The sequence below is a fragment of the Tympanuchus pallidicinctus genome, unplaced genomic scaffold (assembly GCF_026119805.1).
Source record: "Tympanuchus pallidicinctus isolate F22 unplaced genomic scaffold, pur_lepc_1.0 scaffold16, whole genome shotgun sequence".
NCBI lineage: Eukaryota > Metazoa > Chordata > Aves > Galliformes > Phasianidae > Tympanuchus > Tympanuchus pallidicinctus.
Window position 1 is genome coordinate 14,615,860 of NW_026294679.1, and position 25,015 is coordinate 14,640,874.

The 25,015-nt window shown below is 34.9% G+C and overlaps 1 protein-coding gene across 4 annotated transcripts in view; it reads right to left on the reverse strand.

The window, feature by feature from the left end:
* Positions 1–4,986: 4,986 nt before the first annotated feature.
* IDE (insulin degrading enzyme) overlaps positions 4,987–25,015 on the reverse strand; it is a 52,827-nt gene continuing 32,798 nt past the window's right edge. For 2 of the 4 annotated variants that reach the window (XM_052677902.1, XM_052677899.1), the window contains exons 16-25: positions 22,285–22,395; positions 20,682–20,802; positions 18,791–18,882; positions 17,865–17,976; positions 16,677–16,844; positions 13,915–14,187; positions 11,517–11,578; positions 10,717–10,789; positions 8,756–8,823; positions 4,987–7,676 (exon numbers count right to left, since the gene is read on the reverse strand). In XM_052677902.1, coding sequence (XP_052533862.1) covers positions 7,581–7,676; positions 8,756–8,823; positions 10,717–10,789; positions 11,517–11,578; positions 13,915–14,187; positions 16,677–16,844; positions 17,865–17,976; positions 18,791–18,882; positions 20,682–20,802; positions 22,285–22,395 — 1,176 coding nt within the window. In that variant the 3' untranslated portion in view covers positions 4,987–7,580. Of the gene's footprint in view, positions 7,677–8,755; positions 8,824–10,716; positions 10,790–11,516; positions 11,579–13,914; positions 14,188–16,676; positions 16,845–17,864; positions 17,977–18,790; positions 18,883–20,681; positions 20,803–22,284; positions 22,396–24,337; positions 24,483–25,015 lie in introns of all 4 variants that reach the window. The other 2 variants (XR_008205283.1, XM_052677900.1) reach the window with 2 other exon arrangements.

Consider the following 25,015-nt stretch of genomic DNA (forward strand, 5'->3'; position numbering starts at 1 on the left):
GTGGATTCTGCAGTACTAACCATCCTAATTATGTGCCTCCCCACTGTGCAATCTCTGCTGCAGTAGCCGTCTGTCAGGACTGTGCACACTGGTGCCAGTACATCTCTGGTATCATCCGAGGGCACCTCAGCATGTTCACTGAGACCAGAATCACCAACAGAACAAGTAAAAATAGTTAAGCTTCCTGACCCTAACTGTGCCTTCCCTTATAGTCCTGCTTAATTATGTACATAAACCTATACCCAGTTTGGATTCTATGTTCCAGTTACTTTTTTTTTTCCTTTTTCTAAAACAATTACTTCCTCCTGAGCTACTGAATAATCAGGTATATAAAATCTTTCCACAAACATATTTTCTTTAACTTTAGAAAAAGTGATGGATTAATAACATTACAAATGTAACTAATACAGATTTTTACAAATTTAGATAAACGTTATCTTGGGTTTTAAGTTTATCTTCATGGATTATGTGTGGTGGCTCCTGGAGAACAGCAGGGAGCTCTAGCATCTTTTAATTATCTATTGCGAAAGAACTTTGTAGGACCACTGCTGAATTAAAGCCTGGTCCAACAATCTGGATCTCAGATTAAAGAAAAGAATGAATTTTTAACGAATTCCAGGCTTATTAAGCTTCTCAAAAATATTTACAATTATCTGAAATGACTTGTCAGGGTTTATGCCACAATCAGTGTACAATATACCTATTTTTTAATCTAGGACTAACTATCAAAATGCTACAGGACATCACACTTATTCCATTTGTCTGGTTACTTTGAGCTCTTCGTTAGGGTTTAATCTCCAAATCATCTCAACTGCTTTTTCTTTTTCTGTCTTTTCAGTGGAAAATGTAGTTAGTAAAATTCATGAGATTCTGCTACCTGCTATTCTGCTGCTTCCAAAGCTCAAATAAACTCAGACTGTTCAGACACTGCAAGTTGTCCTGAAAAAAGTTATCGTATTGACTTTTAATTACTCAACATTTAAAAGGCCTAATAAAAATGATCAACTATACACTTGAGCATTGGTCGTTTACAGACATTAACACACAAATCCTTTTCACATGAATTCATAACCTACACACAATGATATGACAGACATGATCATTAGACAAGAAGAGTAAAATGGCATGCAACTAGCTGCTTTCAACTTATCTGCATTATCTTCCATTTCAACATTATTTTTATTGAGTAGCTCACTGCGAGAAAGCACCCAAGATCACTCTTACATTTTGTATACACTGAGCTTAATACAATCTTTTGATTTTTAACATTCATAACATCTTAAAACTAATGATGTTTGACATTTAAATTCAAGTGGAAAATCAGAACTACAAGCATTCTTTGTATATGTATTCTTCAAGTTACACAAAGTCTACATGCTATTCCACTCAAATAAGCCTTCCAAGAAAAGGCTGTATATAAGGTACATTTTTATTAGATTACTTACAGCAATTAAACCATACTGTGCATACAACAGCAGGTCAGTCTCCTGTTATGGTTGAGTAGCACCTGTTTTCAGTTTATGTCTGAAATACTTGATTAAGTCCCACTGTGCTGAGCTTCAATAGCAGCCACGTGGCTTTCCAGGCCAAGACATCACGTAGATGCCGCCTTTGCATCATGTTACAAATAAAGCTTGCCACGATTAGAAGATGAATAATGAAAAAATGTCCCAGAACACGCATGCAGCCCGCACTTAGTGCATGGCAGTGCTAAAGGGACACTGATGACGCTTGTGGCTGGCATGACAATGGGAGTACCCTGGTCCTCTCACTTTTGTCAGACCTGTCAATGCACGATGAACTGCAGGCATCTGCCTTATAAGAGGACACAAGGATCATTGGAACTAAACAATCAGTTTGTGGGGATGCCGGATCCAGTTATAAGTACAGATTCCTGTGTTCCTAAAATACTTCTAATCCTGCAGACAATTTCATCTGGAAATATCAATCAAACCTGTGAACTGGGGAATTATCTATACAGATTTTTTCAGATTCCTGAAGCTTCACCCTTAACAGATATGTATGAGTGAATGGTACTGGTACCTCACAGTTGAAACACAGAATGTCATTTGCAGTAAGAATGCAATTACTTAGGAAATACTTTGTTTTCAGCTTTGCAGCAGGCTTGGAATACAAGTATCAGAAGGCTAAATGTTACTAAAATGACAGATAAAGCTGGGAAGCACTGAACCCTTTGACAGCTTATTGACTCTGATGCACTGTCAGGCTCTAATCCACTATCATCCTCCCTTGCTTTACACACATACACAAATGAAAAAACATGTTGAGACTTGAGGCTGAACCTCTGGATTGAAACCTGTCCTGCTAAGGTTACTTCACTCCCAATCAAGTTTGAAAATACCAAATAAGATATTTTTGAGCACTGCTTGTGAGAACATTTACATGTTTTTGGTATTTTAACCAACTCTAATACTGTCTTGTAAAGTGCATCACCTCAATAGCTAGATGGCATATTTTTAAAAGCTGTGCCCACTAAAAGGCACATATCAACAATATGTATCTTTAATGCCAACACTCAGGTGTTGTTAACATTTGTACACACAGTTTTTCTCTTAACAGATTTCCCAAAATGCCCTCTTTGTGCATGCCCTGAATGACTCAGCCTTAACAATGCCCATTTTCTCCAGGTCATCATTCTCACCTTCCAGGAGACTAGCAGTGCAGTCTGGGGACTCCCTGATTCTTCTGTTGCAACTGTTCTAATTTTGCAGAGTAAGCACACACACGCATTGAGTCCACACCTACCACAGGACACCCACTTTGATGCACAGGTGGAGGGGAAGGGGCCCTGAGCTCCAGTTGCTGCTGCAGTGTTTACCTGTCTGTAACATCCTACATGACACAGTGGCTGTCACTAGAGAAGCATCACAATTCCTTGCTCCCTTCTTGAAAGAGAAGCTGAGCTGAAAGAGAAGCTGGACAGGCAGTGAAAAGCTGTAATGTAAACCTGAAGCAGAATGAAGCATCTCTAACACACAGAATGGTGGTAAACCCTCAGAAAGATGCAGGATTTGAACTTGGATCCCTCCTGCAGTTTCCTACTGTCTATCCCAGTTAGTTCCTCACTCAACATAACAATAACCTGGAGGCTATGCAGAGGTTTGTACCTCTCCCCATACCTTGCATAAATAGTAAAGAAATCTAATTCTGAATTTTGCATTGCATGATAAAAAAGGGGATCCTAAAAGTTACTAGCAGCAAATGCTCAGCACAGTGGTGTCTACATCCTTTAACATCTCACTTTTAGTGATAGTTCATATTGCTGGGATGCCTTAAAAATATTAATTTAAGTAGTCAAATATTTTAAATCTTATAACTTTTTATATGCTTGAGCTCAACTACATGGGTTTAATTGTGACATTTCCCATGTTACTGTGCCTTTGGCTTTAACCACGCTTGCTTCTTTCCATTTGAAATTCAGGATTCACATGTTGCTGAAATTAAATTCTACCAAGAATATATACTACTACTTGCATTTTTTAATAGTAAGTAGACTCTGAAATGCTTCAGCAGAATCTACATAGGCTAGGCTTTTTTTAAAACTACATGAAAAATCACAGAATCATAGAATGGCCTAGGTTGAAAAGGATCACAATGACCATCTAGTTTTAACCCCCTGCTGTGTGCAGGGTCACCAGCCACCAGACCAGGCTGCCCAGAGCCACATCCAGCCTGGCCTTGAATGCCTCCAGGAATCGGGCATCCACAATCTCTCCTGGCAACCAGGTCAGAAAGGTACCTAAGCAATTCTTCCCTTTAAATAGTAAAGATGTGTCCTGTAGTGTGTAGCATGTATCTATAACATTTAAAATAAATATATATATATATTTCAGAATTGGATTTGAATATCAAATTAGTTATCAGCTCAAGGAGAGGATCCAGGTATAATTGTAGTTGACCATATAAGTTCAATGGTCATTTATTAAAAAAGCATGGAAAAGTGTATGAATAAAGACAGAATATAAGGATTTTTCACTTTACAGTGGAGCTACAGGGAAAGCATACTGGTAGAGTGAAGATAAGACTGGAATTCTGCTGGTCTTGTATTAGAACAGGAGCTAGAAATAAATGAAGTTCAAAAGCTACATAATGATATCTCCACACATTATGATTACTCTTGAGTGCAATAAAATGAATACAGGGGCTGTACACATCAACACACTTCAAGTTTTTGGTTCATTTGTTGGGGTTTTTGTTGTTTTTCTTTTTTTGTTGTTGTTTTTGTTTGCTAAACATGACAGTCTATATTTGGATGGCTTGGGTTTTGTTTTTTTCAGAAAAGATAACAAAGCTGATGTTCTAAGATTTGTACCAATTTGTACTCTAACAATAACAGTGTAGTTCAAGAGCCTTAATTTTAGGTACTAATAATTTTCCAGGTGGTTTGCAAGCATTTGATTCCAGTGATGAAATTACCAGCCACTTCTTGCCAAAGCCAAGGATAAAAAAATCCTGTCTCTTTGCCTTCAGAATTCACGGTTCTTATTTTTCTAACAGTCACACTTATTCTGTAACTTTCTGCAAGTAATCCTTTGGTGTGCATAAAACAAGATGACCTAAGAATGTAGTTTCTCAAAAGCAACACTGAAGTAAATCTGCACCAGCCAAGATTAAATGTGGCTGCAGTGATGATCTGTATTTACAATTTCAGATTTGATTATTAAAATCTGGTCTTATGGAAATATTTCTACTTCACATTATAAAGCTTTCACACTCAGGGAGCAACACAGGTGATCTGCCTTAGAGGTGTAGGAAGACACGTGGGGAACTCTTTTGAAACACCATAGCAGTGAAGGAGAACAGTTCTCCAGCAATTCCATTCAGCCTAACCAGTCCAAGAAACTGCAAAACTGCATCATAATGTATAGTAAAAAAACATTCAAATATGAGAGATGTACCATTACCAGTATGAAAAAAAGAAAAAAGAAAAAAAAAGAAAAAAAAAAGAAAAAAGAACTCCAAATGTTAAATTCAGATTGTTTATTGTAAACAGAATAACTCTAGCACTCTGTCATACTGGCTGTGTCACGTGCACCCAATTCCACATCAACTGCTTAAAATAGCACTTGCAAAAATTACAGTTATGTAATAATAATTTATGGTTTCTTACATAAACTAATTAACAAGCACTAAAATTGAATTACAGTGTATCCTAGGTAGTTTTTATTGCTTGTAGACACTGCAGCTTTGGATCCATTATGATGAACCCATTAGTATGCCTGAGTTTATCAAAATTTACTGCTATATCAAACTCAGAAACTCTAAAATGCTGGAGAACACTTAAAAGCAATTAAGAGTTGTTGGAAAACTACATGTGCTTCCACATCCAGTCACAGAACTTTACAATTCCACATTTTTTCCTGGGGAAAATGTTATTTGTGAGCCTGTGCTAAGTACACTGCCATTCCAATTCATTTATATATTTGTTAAGAGTTGATAGTACTTCCACTAATATATATTTATTATTATTATTATTTTTTTTTTTACAGAAGCAATTTGATTTTATTCACCATAAGAGTGGTATGTTTAAATACCACTAATTCCCAAAATATATATTTTTATAATATGCTGTCAGAAGTTTTAATATATATATAATACAAATATTTTTACTAAGAGAAAACTATAAACAAAAGCAAAAGAGTCAAAAGTCTGTTTTACATGGAAGATCCACAAAAAACATGGTGAACAAAGACACCTGTACTGTTTTTGCTTATACCATGGCCGATTTTTTTTTTCACCTCAGGCTACAAAAAGTGCTAGTGGACTTTCCTGGCAACAGGTTACATCACAAACTATCATCAAATTTATTAAAGAGATGTTCAAACATGTCCTGTTAGCCTTAAAATCACCTTAAATATACTCAATTCAGCTAGTACAGCCTCAAATAAACAAAACTTAAAGCCCTTAAAGCATTCATTTAACTGCTTTCAAAGCCAGCATTACTACAACACTGACTCAACGACAGGAACACCCCTATTGAATATTCCAGGACTCTGAAGTACACACACGACACACATTCTATGTCAGGGCCTCAGTTTAGGTTATAGTAGGAAGCAAACTCTCACTAACACCTCTGATATAGCAAGGGCTCATTATGAACAGATTTTACATCTTGAGTGCTTTTCATCCTCCATGCTGTCTGAATAATTACACTCAATTTCATGCACTAAACTTGTAAGAGAAGTTAGTAAGATGTTCCCTTATTTTTTTCTATTTGGGGAGTTTACCCTGATTTGCTGTCCCAAGTGGAAGACTACTGCAGAAGGCAGTGGACTTGGTGAAGACTGAACACTGTATTAACATTTTACTAAGTTATGAAATATCTATACAATATTTCAGCATTATTCTTCATCCTTGGGCTTCATACAATCTTCTTAAAAGGAGTAGGAAGGAATATTCTGTGATGTAACCTGAACTGCACACCATTGCCAAGACTTCTGCTAACCCAGTACTGCTATACCAGCACCGCTCCATCTCAAATGCCCTCTTGAAGGACAAAAAGGACCCACAAGATGTATCATAAAAATAATGAATCTGATTCCTTACAGAGCCTGTATTTGACATCTGTCTGTTCTGCAGTCAAGAACTGACTCATGCTTAAAGTTATTTGCACTAGTAAGTACTTGACTGAGACCTAATAACAAGAAAGGCAAATTGTACTGGTGGAGAACTCATGCAGTCTATGCACAACTGAAAACAAAAATAACACCAAATAAAGTATCTTATACATCATATGGAAACAATTCAGAATAACACTGAAAAACTGAAGAGGATATTGATATTATCAAGACAATACTAGGACAACACTTTTGACAACAAAACTATGTTGGACTGTTGAAGTGTTTCCAGCATTTCACGAGTTTTAATATAAAATGTCCCCAAATTTATATATAAATATTAAAATCATGTCCATATCTTCAGTTATTTTCATTAAGACAATTCTTTCACTTATTACTATGTTATCAATTTCTCTTTTTTTCCCTCCAATGGTTTTCACCAAACTTAAATAGAAAACATGTTATGTTGATTGCATTAAGGATCAATTTTAAAAGTCACATTCAACACAGCACTTCAAAAAATGTGAAACTCTATTTTAAGAAAAATTGTTGACCCCATCCCATTCTTTTCTCACCCTCCTCCAGATCCCAGGAAGATTATTTTGGGGCTACTAAATGTTGTTGATTGTTTTTCAGGAATAATGAGGATATTTCAAGCAATTGTTTGCTCCAGAAGCTTATTTTATCAAAATTAAAGTTTGAAGGGGTTCACTATTTCAAAAATATACTGCATCTACAAGTTGTTATTATTATTACTGTTTCAGTTGATTTTGGTTTTCAACAGGTTGTCTGTAATATAAATGACACATGACCACAACTGATTTTTCTATACTCTCTATGCCTAACACACATCTAATGTCAAATGAACCAAGAAGGAATTTGGGACGTTCATAATGGACAGAACCATTTATCCTAACAGTCTTTAATAATTTTGTTCATCATGAAGTCCCCTGAAACCACATCAGTGCTGATCATTTGCATTTCTTCATCCATTGAGGTTCTTCACAGTTTTGCAGCCATGAAATTGATATGTGGTTTCACCAGTGGAAAGAGTGGCAGACTGCGCTTGAATTCTGTCATATTTTCAATCACGCTTGGCTGCAAAGAAGCGTATGCAAGAAAGTCTGTTCAATTATCCTTAATCAGAAGAGCGAGAAATTCCCCACAAGTTATTCTACAACTACATAAATATACACAGGTCTTGTTTTCTTTCAGTGATTCAACATTTCATATTACAGAATTTTCCCAATTAAAGTGGCATTACTTCTGAAATGAATGGTTAATATCTACTCCAAATAGTTTAAAACAGTAACTGTAATGCTGCGGTTGCATTATTAATTACATCACGTAATTTAGAAAATGCAGAGTTAAGTTTGTAAAAATAACAGCAATCTAATGAGCTATTATTTGTAGTTGCTGCAATAAAGTCACTTTTTAACACTTAAGTCAAAACAAGTATATCCATATTTAATTCACACAGAAATTTCTATCATGGTGATTATCTCACCTATTAGCACTAAGAAGAACACAAATCTACAACTGCATTGCAAAAAGAATCACCTACTGGGACAAACACATTTCTTCAAGCAATTTCACCTCAACCTCATTTGAGGTCCAGGAATGGCCCAGTGTTATTGCACCTACTTACACAAACAGCAACACTGAGTCAATAACACTTGTATGAATAGACTTTCCCAAACTGCTTCATTCACAGGGTATATTAATCCACATTCACAGGAATATTTCATCATTTAACATCATGACCAGACAGTTAGGTGTTTTGTTTTCTGAACAGTTAAGTTTACTCATGCATATCCATCCTTCTCTTGGCACTTCACACATCCTAACACACAAGCTCAGACAATCATAATCTGTATTTATTCTGTAGTGTAGACACTCAGAAGAGGTACCTACTTCTATTAGATTTCATTTCTACGAACAGAAGGAACAAAGTTAATAGCATAGATGGTTAAAAAAAGAAAAAAGAAAATGATAAAAACCTGCTATTAAAGACAACCACGCAGGTGTAAAAAAAGCTAAAAAAGAAAAAAAAAAAAAAAAAACAACCTGCAAAAGTATAAATGTCAAGAAGTTTGTACTTTCTCCCTGTAATTGTATTCAAGAATTCTAGACTTTCTTCAATAAAGCCTGGGATTTTATGTGTTGATTCTTTTTACCTGTGGTAGTGGTGGTGCTGGTGCCAAGTTCACATCATTTTGGCATGGAAATTCTCCAACAACAGGGCCTATTTAATATCATCAAAATTAATTCAGAACCAGAACTCAATCAGTGCCTTTCATATAGCAAATTGGACAGATCAAGACATAAAACACAGGATGACAATAATTTTCAGTTATCTCTAAATAAGTTTTTTGAAGCTTTTGCTTTTCTAGTCATAATTACCTTTAAAAATACAAGCAGATTAATCCTTGATTTTACTTGAGAACACATGCTGAGGCAGTGTTTTGTTGGTTATTTTTTTTTTCATTTTACTTACATGCACGGAGAATGTAGCAATAAAAAGAGCTGATGTACTGGAAAATAAATACTTAAAACTATATTTCAGTAAAAATTATGTGAACAGTATTAAATGCCAATGATATATGCAATAACAGCACATCTGTGTTCCAAAAAGAATCCTTCAGTAGGACATGCTTATGGAGACATGGAGATTACTCCATATACCAAATCCTGTTTAGCAACCCCAAGTCTTTCCTGCCTGTCCCATGCACCCTCTACTTACTCCAGTCCCAAACAAACTTATTAAATCCAATAAGCCTGTCTCACACATGTATGTTATGCAGTTTCTTAAATCCTCCTTCCTCAATTTCCAAACTCAAGTTTCAACCCTAACTTTTACACTGGGAGTTCAAGATGTTCCAGCATCCTAATCTCCTACATCTCTACTGCTTCTTATTATTTTCTACTCTCCATGGAAATGCATCTGCCTCCATGAGGAAGGAAACTCCCTAGGAGTCTTTTCAGCCTCCTTCATGTTACCCTGTTCAGCAGTTGCATTTCTTCCCAAGAATTTTCACTTGGACTCACAGGAAATTAATTAAAGTCCCAGCTTCTATTTCATGGCAGAAAAAGAGACCAATTGTCAAATTAGATGACTTAGGAGATGTGGAATACATGGAGAGAAGGCTATGCTTTACTATAACCACTGTAAGAGTTAAGTAGTTGTTAGGCTTCCTCCCATGTTGGTTCATGGGAGGGCTCCTCCCTCCTCTTGGCTCAAGAAGATACCATTCCAAGTGAATAATAAACCACTTGGCAATATAGTTACTTCCTAAAAATAAAGTTTTCTAAAGTCAGTCACAGTATTAGAGCTAATTCTATTTAGCTAGCAATGATTCCCCAGGATAGATACTTTGGAACAAGTCTCCTTTACTCAGCTGAAGAATTATGACTTCCGTGGTATCATAAAAATCATTCTGATACTGGAAAGAGTTTCATAAGAGGCACACAGCTATCTGCTTCCTTCTGTTCTATTTCCAACACCAGTGCTATGCATGCCAAAATTTAATTCTAGCATGAACTGGTAAAAAATTAGCACAAAACAACATAAGTTTTTCACTCTCTATGTATTTATTTATTGTTTATTAACTGGAAACACTATTAGCCTTTTCCTCCTGGAATTCTAAAATGGAGTAGTAGAGTCTACAATGTACAGATAATCTAAAATATTTGAAAACAAAACCTAAACAGACTTCCTCAAGTTATATTAAATGCAACATCTGACATTCCTGGAGGGTTACTTTATATTTGCTTTTTCTTTAAGAGTGCTTAAATAATGAATTGAGGACCTTTTCTGATTGTTAGGAAAGCAATCATTTTATTGATAACTGCAAATTCTAACTTTGGAGTTTTAGGTGTACATCAAAATATTGTTCTATTTAATGATATCAATATGCTTTTGAATGGCTGAAGATTTTGACCACAAATGTCAACTAGAAAATTTGAAGCACCTATACGAAGAAAATTTAAAAAAGAAATTCTTTTTCCTTTCCAACGTATGCACTCTCCAAAGCTGGATTTTTCTTGAAGTACATTTGTATAACACGACAAGAGTATTTTTAGCTAGGACTTGCTTGAACACAAATTGATTAAATACTATATTCAGCACAGTACTTACAGGAATCCATTTCCCTTGCAAGGACGTGTACTGAAACCTTGTGTCTTCTGGGAGCATCAATTGCCAACAACACCTAGAGTAAACAATATCAATTATTTCAGTTGTGGAAAGTATCCATCACAAATATATAATCTCTAAAAGAATGACAGCATTTACATTTTAATTTAAGCTTTAACATGAGGGTGAATTTTGAGACATCCCTTAAAGCATTACTTAAGGTAGTCCATACCTTGAATCATTTTAGAATCAAGTTGTTTACAAAATTCATGTACTACTTGGGACTCAAACCAGTCATACATAAAACAACCAACAAAAACCCTGGAAGTAGCAAATTCAGCTATAAACTATCAAAGTATCAGGATTACCACCTCAAACCCTAGCAAAACTTTCAGAAGTACATCACCCTGAGCACAGTTATTAAACTCAGCAGGACTAGCTCACCAATCTAGAATTATTTCTACTCTGGAGTACTGGTTAATCATTTATTGAGCATTACTGTAAGTAAAAAAGTATCAATTCCCACAAACACAGAACACGCATACTTGCTGAAGTTATCAAGCTACTGGAATTCCATTTTCCAAGTTTGTTTGCTGTGCTTCTTCACCCATGCCACCATACTATGAAAAACACACGTTAGGGTTCACTGTCATCTACTGCTCAAAGCATTGGATCTCTAGTACAGATAAAAGCTAATGCAAGAATGACCCTGGTAGTGAAATGGATAAACACAGATAGATTACAAAAGTGAAACAATTTTGAATTGAATTTCCAAGTAGTATTAAACTACATGACTAACTTACCTTGTAGAACTGTATGATATCATCCTTGGTCAGGGTCTTGAGATATGCCACTTCAATGTTATCTGCACAATAGTAAAAATTAGAACAAGTCTGCAAATCACAGCTGGTTATTAGCACACTAATTCTAAGTATTTATTCTTTCCTGCAGTTAACTGCAAGTGATATGCTTTTCATTCTTAACTTAAAAGCTAACACTTGTACCACTAAAAGTGTCAATGGAAGCTTGGAAAAAAATTATACTTTAACTAACAGCCTTTGTGATTGGACTTACTAAAAAAAAATGCACGTTTGAAGAATACTGACTGCATTGTATTTTATTCAGTAGCTAAAAAAATGCTTCTACTTTTCTATGTCATCTTCACATCAGTGTTACCTATTTCTAATGCAGACTGATTGCAGAGTTTTTAATTAACAGTTAGGAAAGATGGCATGAATTTTTGAAAATAAACATGAAGAGTGACAGCCTAAATCATATTTCTTAAGGAACAACCACCTTTCAGATATTTGATGACAAGTGTGTCTCAGTAGCTACATCAGATTACATAAATTCAATTGTAATGAACTAGAAATTTAATATCACTCAAGAATGAGTGTTTTTGTTACAGGTATGCTTGCATTTCTTAGGATTAGCAGATAGGTCAAGAAAGGAAAGTGTGTGAAAGAATACGCAGCTAATAAGTTGGTGAAGCATACAGGAAGTAGTTCATACGAAGTTCTAAAGGGAGGAAATTCAAAAATCAGCAAAACATGATGATGACAGTATTTTAAAGTCTGATGTAAAACAGCAGAAGTAATAATAATGTTAAAACCTCAAAAACTTTTTCACTTCTTCAGGCTGGAATACGCATTTGTGCTTTGACAAATATAGTCATTTGAGAATCATTTAATGAAATCAAATTCCCAGCGGGCAGAAGGGAATTAAAGATACTCAAGCAAAATAGCAAGTTTAGTGGAATTCAGATGTGAGAGATATGGCTACAGTTAACAGTAAGAAATTCTAGACAGAGAAGATGGATCCAAGTAGGGTAAAAACAGCAAGACTTAAAGCAGAGAAAAAATGCAGACACAAAAAAGTACTCAAGTTCTCACACCAGTCCTTAAACTCAGCCATGAAATCTTGTCAGTATCTCTCATTCTCTCAAAACCAAGCCAGACAGCAATTTGAAATTTTTCATTATTACAACAGTTCAGTTAGTATAACAACAACAACAACAAAAAACTTGCTATGAAAGGCTGACACTCTGCATGTAAAGCAAAAGAGAAGTCACGATACAGAGTGAGTCTTATGTAGGCAGCATATTATGCATGAGAGATGGAAAATTATAGCTTTAAGTAAGAGTTGAGACATGAAAATGTGATGAAAGGCTGATCTATATCTAAATCTGTAAGTATTTTTTAAAGTTAAGAACCTAAAATCATTTAAGCATTGATTTCTTTCTTCACAGAAGACATTTTAGAAAGCATATAACGAGCTAAATAAAAACTAGATTTAAAACTCCTATCCATCACCTTTTAGGAAAAAAAAGACATGTATTTATTGTAGAAAATCAAATTAGATTTGTTTCAAAATATATCATTTAGTGATAGAAAATAAAAGCTAACTCAGAATATTACTTATATATCTAGATATTTAGGATTTAAAATTTTCTGACACTGATAAAAAAACACTGATAAAAAAGGGAAAATACAACTTCAGCAGCATGTAGGATCACAGTATTATGATATTACTGTAAAAAATTGCCTGTCCATTTTCAGTAAGAACAGCAGAAGCTGGATTTCAATCAACCTTCTACAAGCTTATAACCATCCAAGCATTGTGGCTTAAAAAAATAATTCACGTTTCTACTAGGCCTACTCTAAGTTGAGACAGGTCCCGTGTTGGCTAAGTCTGTTGTTGCCACTGTCGTTGATTTCGTCTCATTCTCACGACAGAACTGCACAATGTAAGCAGGATTCGAATTCATGTCTACACTGTCAGGAATGTCAAAGTGCATTTGAACGCATCTCAGTCAGATGTTAGGCACATACGTAATAGAGGTGTTTGAACATCACAGAAAGAAAGTTAAGCTTATACAACATTAACAATTGCATCCAAGCCACTTCCAATCCTTGACCTACTCCTCCTCTCACAGAGGCTTAAAGGAAAGAACTGAAGGTCAGTGAAATACTTGTTGTCCCTGTCATATAGTAAACACCAGGAAGCAGGATTATCCTCTATTACTAAATGCTCTACTGCTGAGAGCATGGGCTGCACAAATGAGATACTTTTCTCATCTCAGAATGAAGAAATGTAGCCTACAGGATTGAAATCACAAAAAAATATATAGAAATTATGCATAGACTACAAACATATCTAAACTACAACATTGGAATTTAAGGGAATTATAATCTTTCTTACCTCTGTCAAAGTTATACTGCTGAGAAATTATTTCTCCCCAGTATTTAGCACATTCTGCAGACAGCTTCTTTGGTTTGTCTAGACGACGAATTGCTAAAGCTTGGATGTGTTTTTGGAAGGCCTCTTCTGTCATATCTTCTATACATTTCTCCATAGTCTTTAAGAACGCTTCAACTCTGCTTTCTAAATAATGTGGTGGCTTTTCAGATTGGATAATAAATCGCAGACCCTGTATGCCGTTTGCCCGACGTGGACCACTGAACACGATGTAACCTTAGCAAAACAAGAACAGTAACAGATTTAAAGAAATCCCTTGTTCAAGTACTAAGTATGCAAAACATGGCAATTTTGATACAGATGTGGAAGAAAGGAAGCATACTAACAAAGAAAAGAAAATTTGTCATCGGTATTAGGTAATCAGAAATCAAGTTGTACTATAGTGCTTAATTGGACTCAACAGCAGGAACTTACTATTTTCCCATAAAGTCTGATCTGAAATCACTTTGCACTATTTCTTGTATCCTAACAATTCGATATAAGGAAACTAATCCTTTCATTTCTACTTGCAGCTTTACCTTATCTGAGCCTTTCCTAAGGAACATAACCCTTTCTTTAGTCTTACTCCGCTTTTTGTAACAAATCTGTCACGTTTCAGTCTTGTAGATGTTGTTTTATAGCTTTCTAATCATTCCTTGATTCTTCGTCAAAACTGGACATAGTATTTCAAAATCCTTATTTGAAGAGCACAGAAATATTGTGAATCTTGGAAGCTCTTTTTATCTATCCCAGTTTTTCTTTTAAACAGCAGCTTGACACAGTTCATATATATTTTACATCTGATCCACAGTAACCTAGTGATTGTTTTCTACATAACTACTACGTAGCCAGTTGTTTTCTGTTACTCCTGCCAAAACATTCCCAACTGCATCTTATCTGTATTCAAGCCATATTTTCAAAATGTCAAACTAAGTTTGAATTCTAATTCTGTCTTCCCACACACTTGCCTCTTCTTCCATCTTAGAAATCTGAAGATTTAGTAAGCCTAAACTCTTCTATTGAGTACATTTTAAATCCTAAGTAACACTGGATGACAATAGAGAACCATTGTTATTAATTTTCTAATCACAACTTTCCATCCAAACATGAAGCTTTTTGAATTTAGGTGCTCTCTTCAGCTTGTTTGAGAATGTTACACCTCTTTCATACTATCGAGGTGAGATCCACAACAGTGCCATTACCACCCAGTCAGACAGGCAAAGTATTTAAAAAAAAAAAAAAAGGTTACTTTGACACCACTTTGCCTAGTAATCGTTTCTCAGTTGTTTTCTATGAGTTTGCAACTGGTTTGATAGCATTCCAGGAATTAGAATGAAACTGACAGATCTGTAATTTTCTTGCTCTTTTATTTCCAAAAGAAATGTTTAACACTTAGCATCTTTTTTTTTTTTTTTCCAGTACCACACTTACCATTTGAAAATTCTCAGTTACAATTTCTAGTTCCAGGTATCTAGTATTTTGCTTTTGAAATACAGAATTCATCATACTTGAACTCTTAAAAAAGCTACTACTTTTCCCTTCCTTTGTTTTTCTTGTACTGCTGAAGTATTTATTGAATGAGTCCCAGATACTTTCTCTACTGTCTAATAGAATGTCAAGAGTTACCAGTCTTTCTCCCTTAGCTTTCTCAGAGATCTTACTAACAATTTCATTGAGTTTACTGATTCTTGCTGGTATTTCTGCTGTCTTTCCTCCTAAGTCTTGTAAACTCCCTCCTTTGGCAATCACGCCACACTGGTTTCTGTACTGACATGTGCGCATAGTTCTTCCTCACTGATTTCCCCCACATTCTTTTTAACAGTTATCTCCAACTTCTATAAGAAACCTGCCACCAACACATTCCAAAAACTGGCTAAACCACCTGGGTCCTGCCCTACTTTCAAGAGATATCTAGACTGATAAGATGTGTGAGATTCTTCTAGCAGCTTACAAGAAATCTAATCTTGCCCAATCTCCCTGGTAATTCGTAACTCTGTAATGGTACTGATGTTCTTTTTCCATTCAGTCATTATACTGAAACATCCCTTTCACCTTTGAAAAAAAAATAAAACCCTAAACAAACAAACAAACAAATGCTAAAAATCTGATGGTATTACTTATTTCAATCCTGCAAACTGTTATGCAAGTCCTTGTCTCTTTCAGTTATCCAATATGGAATAGCCTGACCAGTTTTTAGACTTACTGGTTCAGATAATGATTGTTTGTTCTTCCTAGTGGACAGCTGTATTCTTAACACACCTGAAACGCATGTTAATACTACTTCATTAGTACTGCAGCTTACCATTACCCACACAGCTGTATTCCTAAGATAGAGGTTGTAAATCCTTCCACTTGGAAGTAGGATCACAAGCAGAAAAGACTAAACTGCTGCTGATTCTTTAAGAAGATCTAAAATTTAGGAATTGATCTTATCTCCTTCTGGTAAAAATTCTGCACAGTTGTTCTGTTGTTGTTGTTTTTAAACTAGGGAGGATTTCAGATATTTAAGACTAATGTTAAGAAATAGGCTTGCTTATTCTCAGTTTAGAATGTGTGAACAGTAACATTCCTTTGAGTCATCAGCAGTTAAAATGATTTGCATTTAGCATTTGTCCTTTAAATGGCATTCACTGTTCAGGGAAAGAACACCTCATCATGTCTCATGCAAGTGTGTGAATATGCATGCCTGGGTTTATACAGACAATAATCACTATGGGAATACTTACCTAATTGTTCCTTAGTGCGCAGAGTATTGAAGCATGGTTCTGAGATAATTTGACAAAAGAGCTCCAAAAACATATTCTCAGAAGTGCTCTGCATATCTGTCTGGTAATATATTTCAATGCCACAATTGTTATGTACTTCATTTCTCTGTTGATACACAAACCATCCCCCTAAAAGATAAACATAAAACAGATTACAATTTAAGTGAATACATACTGTTTACTTAGAAAGCATATATTTTTATTGTCCAGTATTAAAAATGGCTATCACTTGTGGAGTCCAATTAAAATAAATGCTTCAGGACTTTTAAAACAGAATTTCCACTAACAGATCATGCACACTTTTCAAGTAACAGGAAAAGAAAACATTATTTTAATACATCAAGATGACATAGCTTGAACACATCAGAAAGTAACTAGAAGCTTGCTGTTTCTCAAGCAAGTAGTTTGGAACTGAAGTTCCAGAACTGCATTGCCTGGAATGCAGTTTCTAAAGACAAACATAAACATCATAAAGATTTTGTGAACATTAAAAATAATTTAGTAACAACGGTTTCTTCGGTTACATGGTAGCTTTCAGACTGCTGATCAGCTATGGGTAATTGACTTTGGCTGCTTAGCCAAAAATGTCATCATTCCTGTGTAGCTCCCAAGAATTCCTTGAAGCTCATTTCTTAAATGTAACATTTTCCACGCAATAGAAGTAAAATCATAAAAGCACTATGAGAAGATATCAGAAATAAAGAATATATACTTGTGTAAAGCTTTTATTTTTCCAAATAAAGGGAGTCTTTTGGACAATCCTTCACTGAATGTTCACTTAATACCTGGAAGTGCTCAAAGAATGATGCTTACTCAAATATGTCTTCTACACATAATGTACAACGGGAGAGATCTTATTTCCATAAAGCATACAGAGTGAATTAAGACTGAAGGTCAACAACTTATGCACATGAATTAAAAATGAAATCAAATATACAAAAATATATGTATATATTTGTGTATAATTTTACTTACATAAAACCACAGCCTAATTTGCTATATCTGCAGTTTAAAATAATTTGAAATAAATCTGATTTTGAAACAAACTCCATGCAACAGAGAGTATTATTCATCTTAAAGTGCCATTAGCAGACCAAGAACCTTGATTTAATGTATAACAAAAAAATTTGAAGTAACCATTTAACTTACTGTCAGGAAGTTGCACTTCTCTGTATCTCACTAGCTGACTGGGAAGGAGTGGCTTTGTATGAGCGTGCTCAATAAGAGTGTCCTCAACCATTTGCATAATTCCTAGTGCAGCCTTAAAGAGAAAACACAAGGACTTCCATATACAAGCGTGTTAAAATGAGGAAGGGAAAAAAAACTTTATTTTTTCCCTTGTTATTAACCAAGTGCTACATGCATTCAGCAGTCACTAGCAGTGTTTTCTAACATCTCCTGCTAGTGAAACATCACAGAGCTACTATAACAACATCTTGTGAGAAATACTGCTATGCCAGTCTTCCAAATAGAATGTAAAAACGTATATGCTTTACGTATAAGAAAGATATTGGGCGTTGGTTTTGTACATACTTTCAAGTATTTGGTTAAATTTCCGACACAAATTACAACTGTAACTTTTTTTGTTGAAGACAAAAGAAACATTTTCTGTTTTTTACTCCCAAAGGTACAACTGATAGCAGAGGGCTATTTTTTATGGACTAACATTCCTGCTCAGCTTCATACAAAGCAATTCATTTAGCAGAATCATGGATTCTTGAAGCTTTGCTAGTTAGCCTGGTACTTACAAATGGAATAGCAGGATCTGCAGCATTCCTTATGCAGCCTGATCACATTACAGCAATAACATGTAGCACAGACTTTAAAATATTTAGATCTAAGCTGTTTTTTTATTAAATTTCCAAGAGCAATACAAGGGAGCACACAGCCTAATAAATCAGAAGTGGAAAAAATGACACCATGATTGTCCCATAAAGATAAAAAGAAGTACAATGTCAAATTACGTAATCACATTGACAAAGCTGCTTTAAGATATGAGAAGGTTAAACTAGCCTTTCATTTTTAATGCTACTTTTAAATAAAAATTGTGTTATTAAAGAAAGTATCACACCAACCTGTTTAGTTATATTGCCATGGAGAAGAGCTTCAATGTGTAACCGTGACAACAGTTGAGATATAAAGGCCTTGAGGCGGGGAAGAGTGACATCTAGAATAGATATCAGGATAGTTACATCAATTACCTGCATTTCTACATTAAGAAGTACCTAATTCATTTCTAGATGTGGTATATTTCTTACAGGAGCAAAAAGACATTGTCATAAAAAAACCTGAATCTCTCCTTATAAATGCAACCCTGGAAAGCTTCCAGGTCTTAATAGCAGTGCTCATCATATAGCTTGCTTTGCTTAGAATTCATGTATCGTCTGACCCAGATTCCAAAAACAGAAGAAAAAAAAAAAAAAAAGAGCCTTCTGAAGTCTTCTTTCCAGTCATTCCAAGCAAACATTCATCCTCCAGAGAAAATAGTAGTAATCATTTAGGTGGTGTTCCAAAATAAAGCTATTAACTAAATAAGAAAAATGCAATTTGTAATGCTTGAGAAACACACTGCACATTTACCATCTTGACTAAAAAAAAAAAAATCTGACTGAAATAGTGTTTTGATGCTATCCCTGTAATAAACAATACACAAGAAAAATATTATTTGCAATATATCCCAAAGTACACACACACACACATGCATTCTATGTTAGCCTACCTTTGTAAAGCAGTTTTCATATATAAATCAAAATACAACATACAGAATCAATGGAATGAGAGAGGATTGGAAGAGTGGATGAGAGGTTCTTCCTAAAGCTGACAAATACATTGTTAATTCCCTGACTCTACATGAACCCCTACTTCTTTTTATCTTAAATGTGCATTACAAAACCTTTGGAAGAGCACATGGTCCTTTTATTGTTGCATAATCCTAATCTTAATTTGTACTATTAATAAGCAGATCTATAGACAGAAAAAGATAAATTGCTTTGAAGGAGAGAGGATGTGAGGAAAATAAAATCAGACGTGAATTCCCTGTATTTCAAGCAGATTTCCTGCCGTGCTAAGCAGACAGCATTCCACTCCAGCATTCTTTTTAAACATTCTTATGCTGGATAGAGTAAAAGTAATTTTGTAAAGATGACTTAGAAAAGGAACACAACATCTGTTTGGCTTTGAAATTCAACAGTCATTAAGCTGAACTCACTGCCATGAAAACTGGCATTAGCTTTCACATGGACTCCACAACCTCTAAAGTGCCTGCAATCATTCAAGAGACCATACAGCTAAACATCTGCATTTCTATCTTGGAGTAATCCAAGGAAAAACTCCTGCACCTCTGTGCAGCTGGCTTCAGGCATCTAATGAAGCAATGTTAAGCACCAGAATTTCAGACAGTATGGTATGTGCCAATCCGATAAGTAAGAATGTGAATTCTGAATCATATCATCACATCTGAATGAATTACTTTTAAGTTTTTAAATCTTTAAGATTTAAATCTTTAAAAGATTTAAGTTCTTAAATCTTGTAAGTTGTAATTTCTTCTTCTCCCCACATAGTGGGGGCACTTGCTTTTTGTTAACAACCACAGCCTTCTTTATTCTTAACCTTTTTTTTTTTTTTTTTTAATTATTTTCTACAGAAATGGAAATGTGTGTTGGGAAGTACAATACAGCTGATACATTCCAATGTATCTGCAAGGTGTCAGCTGGAGTCCAAATGAATTTAGTGCTGGTTATGCCACATTCAGGCTCATATCCACAAAATGGGCTACCTTAGCACTGGCAAGAAGCTGCATCAGATTAATGGCAGAGTCAGATCAAACTGGGTCCGTACCTTTGTACGGTCATTTGGATGACCTATTCAACTTTCCAGAAATTGGAGGGCATCTTCCATGAGAAAAAAAAAAATAAAAAAAATGAAACAAACAAACAAAAACGAACTTTAAAATTGGCAGAACATTACCATCAAGAGCTTCTTTTAATTCATCTTTGGTCCAAGCAACTTCTGTCATCAGGAGTCGCAGGTAATACATTGCATGCTGGTGAGGCTGTTCAGCCCTGAAGTTGTTAAGTGATCTCATGTACTGAAACAAAACAATTTTAAGTTCAAATTACAGAGCTCCATTCCTACACATGAAATATTAACTCTGTCCTTTCAACTTCATGTATCATCAAGCAAGTACATTCTGAATGTCAACAACTGTCTTTTGCCTGTTAGCACAGTTTTAAAATTGGTTTAAGTCATTTTAGTAATAAAGTAATATAATGAGGCTACAGATTAAGTAGTTATTATAAATGTTGCTTATACTAGAATGAAACCAAATTTCTCAATAAAATTAATTGTTGTATTCTAATCCTAAATAAACATCAAGATGAAGTTGATGTAAGTAGGAAACATACATTCTATGATAGTTGCTCAGTGGGAAAAAAAAAAGCAAACAAGGTAGGAGACAAGGTTTTTTTCTAACCATTTCACCCTAGGGAAAAATGTAGATTCATTTAGGAAATTCTTTGCATTCTTAGCTTGGATAAAATACAAGAGAATAATCAGTGAGCCCGCTACAAAGGAACTTTCCCAGTCCTTTGCAAAACAAAACCTTTTTTCTCCTAGAGAAGAATTGAAAGCAGAAACTAATAGTTTCAGCAAGCTGAAATCTGGTTCTACAGAGATGCTAATTAGCATATCGTATCCATTACAGGAGAGAAGTTCATTTCAGATCACTCCGGTGAGAAAGAGCAACTGTTAAGTTGCTGAGGACGCATCCCTTTCTGTTCCAAACAGAAGAAAGCTGTTACCTCTCTAATCTGTCCTTATTTTATACAAATTGTCTGTGCAATGAAATCTACAAAACATGCGTAAATACAGACACAAAGCTTAAGTGGACCATACAGAAACATCTTGAACTAAAAGAAAATCACCCCAAGCAGATCATTCACAGACCTGTGGGTTTGTGGGTTTTTTTTGTTTCGTTGTTGGGCATGGACTTGTTTTAGCTTCACATTTGTAAAACCCAGTTACAGCCTCCTAATTTATATTCCATATATAAAAATCAGTCATTCAATTTTGAACGTTCAGTTTCCAGAAGACAACATGTATTTGAACAACTGATTACTTCTGCACTGAATGGTCTTAGGCCAGGAGCAGAGCTCCTCTTCACCTCTGGTGAGAAAAAATATTGTAGATCTCAACACTTCCCTTCCCCCTTCATGCCATGTCCAGATCACATTGAAGATTTCCTAAATTGTAAAACAATATACATGATTGTTTTCTTTTTTTTTTTCTCCTTCCTGAATTCTACTCTTATCAAAGCAAGCTTCAATCTCTTCGCCAACTCCAAGAAAGACTGACTGCAAATAGATAGATTCACTAGGCAATTTTAACCTAAGAATGTAATACAGATACAATGGGAAAGTCACAGATATAAAAAAAAAAAGAAAAGAAAAAAGCCTCTAGAGTCCCAGTGGGACAGAATTTAACTTTGTCTAGATGGATAATTAGCCCGCAAGATTACAGTTCAAGTCAAACATTAAATTATTCTAAGGTGCAAATTTTTCATGTAGCTTACCGCTTCCTTGATAATTTCAAATCTTTTTTCATCAATCTCAAAAGTAGCCATTTTCTCAATGATCTTCTTGAGCAAGATATGTTGCTTGTCATTATAACCTTTCACAGAGAGCTATGAAAAAAGTGCATAATTAGCTTTAAATGCATAACATAAAAAAATAACTACCGAATCTCACAGGACTCAATGAACAATAAAATCTTGTGTATTTGTCCAAGAGTTATGAATGCAGAGAATCCATGTAAAACTAGATGATGTAACCAAGTTGTTCTCAGAATAACAGTACTTCGCATTTATAAGTACTGAGTTCAGTTAATAAACAAGCTCAGAGTACTGAAGTGGTTTTACTCCAGGTTTTGCATGCCAGTAATGAAATTAGATTCACAGCCTTCTGAAATTGTCCCCAGTCTATGTTTAATCCTGTTTCATGTTTATATTTTTGTGCAACAAGACATTTTATGTAAGTGGAAGTAAGCAGAAGCCCTAGAAAGGAAGCACTGCCAAGAGCTATGCAATTTATAATAAGCAATGGTGCTGAGCTATAGATCTGATCACACAAATTTTCTGCAAAGCATTCACAAAGTAAGTTAGGTCATTAAAAACAAAAATAAAACAAAGATTACTGTATGATCCCATCAAGGCATAGAAAGTTTCGCCCAGTGAAAAGGGCTTTAGAAGACCTTTTGGGTTTAAAAAAAAAAAAAAAAAAAGGCTTCAAAATTTGGTATGTAGGAAAGGAAGTTTAATTAGATTAGTACAGTATCATTATTAGGGTAAAACCAAACATGCAGGTCAATTCCTGCTTTTCACTAGGAAAAAGCTTTTCTTCTGCAGTTACAGAAACACATGTAAACACTGAATTTGAAGAAAAAGCTATGATAAATGGATTTACAGCAAAAGACTGACATCCTAGATTAGCATGAGAACCCTGTTTTATAAAAATGTAGGTGATTTTTCTTAGTAGCATGTAACCCTGCTTAAGTTATCAACACAGTACAGATATACATACTGAATACAAAGATCTCTCATATATAGAAAACAATCCTGGAAATTCCCTGATACCAAAACAGAAGAACTGATTTTAGTATTTTAAAATATAGTCTTTAAAGAACACAAATGAAAAGTCCCTGTCCTAAATAAATAAATAAATCTCATATTTAAAATAACTCCATAATTCCAAACTGTGACTAAAAATGAAGAACGACTGCCCCCCCCTTCTCTGACCATGAAGCATCAGCAAGCTTTGAGACTGAGAACAGATAATCGTGTTTGAAATTTAAGTGAATGCTACCAGGAAATGAGATACTAGATTTGTGTTAGCTAAAAAAAGAAACTGCAGGGATAAAAACACTGTACTTTTTTTCATACAGAAAATACAAGGACAATATACTCTCTTACAAAGAGATTTTGAAAATAATACAGGAAATTTCAAAATAAATCTTGCTATATAATGATGGTCAGCAAAAGCATTCAACAGAACTTCAAGGAAGATTATTTAAACCTCCTTCCATAGATCTCAGAGGTGAAGATAAATAAGAAATAACCACACATCATATCATCGTTATTTCTGAAGTAAATATAGTCAGCACTTGAAAATACGTTATAAAACGTATAATAAAAATGCACGCTAAAGAAAAGCCAAAAATGTCCAGCACTGAATTCTAACGAGCACATGCACCATCCATTTCCACAGCTCACTACAGCAGAATTAGAAGACTATGACAAAATCTGTAGAGCTAAGACTGATTCAGAAACTTTAATCTTTTCGTGTAGAAACTAGCCATAGTATTCTCAAGATTCCATGCAAGCAAGTAAAAATGAATGCAACTAGAATGCAACAGCTGCACTGCACACGTGTTCACAAGACACTGCAATCTCAAAGAGGTCATTCAGCACTGATTAAAATGCATTGTTTTGCTTTGCCTTTAATTCATGATATATACGCCAGGGAAAAAACATTAACCATCTCATTTAGAAATGCAGAAGTCAAATGTTTTCTCCAAGCTAAACAGTTCACAAGCTGTTTCATTTCCTCCTGTGTTTCTTTCTTACTTACAAGTATTGCATTCATTCCTGATGCAATGCCATAGACCAAACCTGAGAGGCGTGCTGCATATGTATACTCTTTTAAATCATCCTTCAACAACCTGATAAACAGGTATGTCATGTTGCAATGGAGAGGATCAGCATAAATGTAGCGACTAACAAAAAGAAAAACAAAAGAAATGCTTTGATACCTCAAGCAGTGACAAAGTAATGGATGAAGAAACATGACTGAAGAGTATGTATATGCAGCCTCATGACCAGTAGTTCTTGAAAAGGAAAGCTGAAGTATATCATTTATATAATAGCATGAAAAGGGGGTCTTCTGCCCCATCAGTCAGAAAGTTTTTAAGAGATATCTGGCAAACTGAAATAAAAATATAAACTTGCATTAGATTGCTTTTTTCTTTCTTTTAGATGGAGGAAGAAATCTTACAACTAATGCATTTCATGAATGACATAAAAGAAAAGGAAGAAAATTTGCTTAATACGAATGGAAAGATTGTTGTAGACTTTGAACGAAATTCAACTTAAAATTCAAATCAAAGAAAGGATGGTTAATAATTAAGATCAAAAAGGAGTAACAGCCTTAGACCCACAATGGAAAAAGCTGTTTTTTAAATAAAAGTTCTTCCACCAAATCAATACAAAAATGTTGATGAGTGGAAGTAGTTTTAAGTCTCTAATCTCT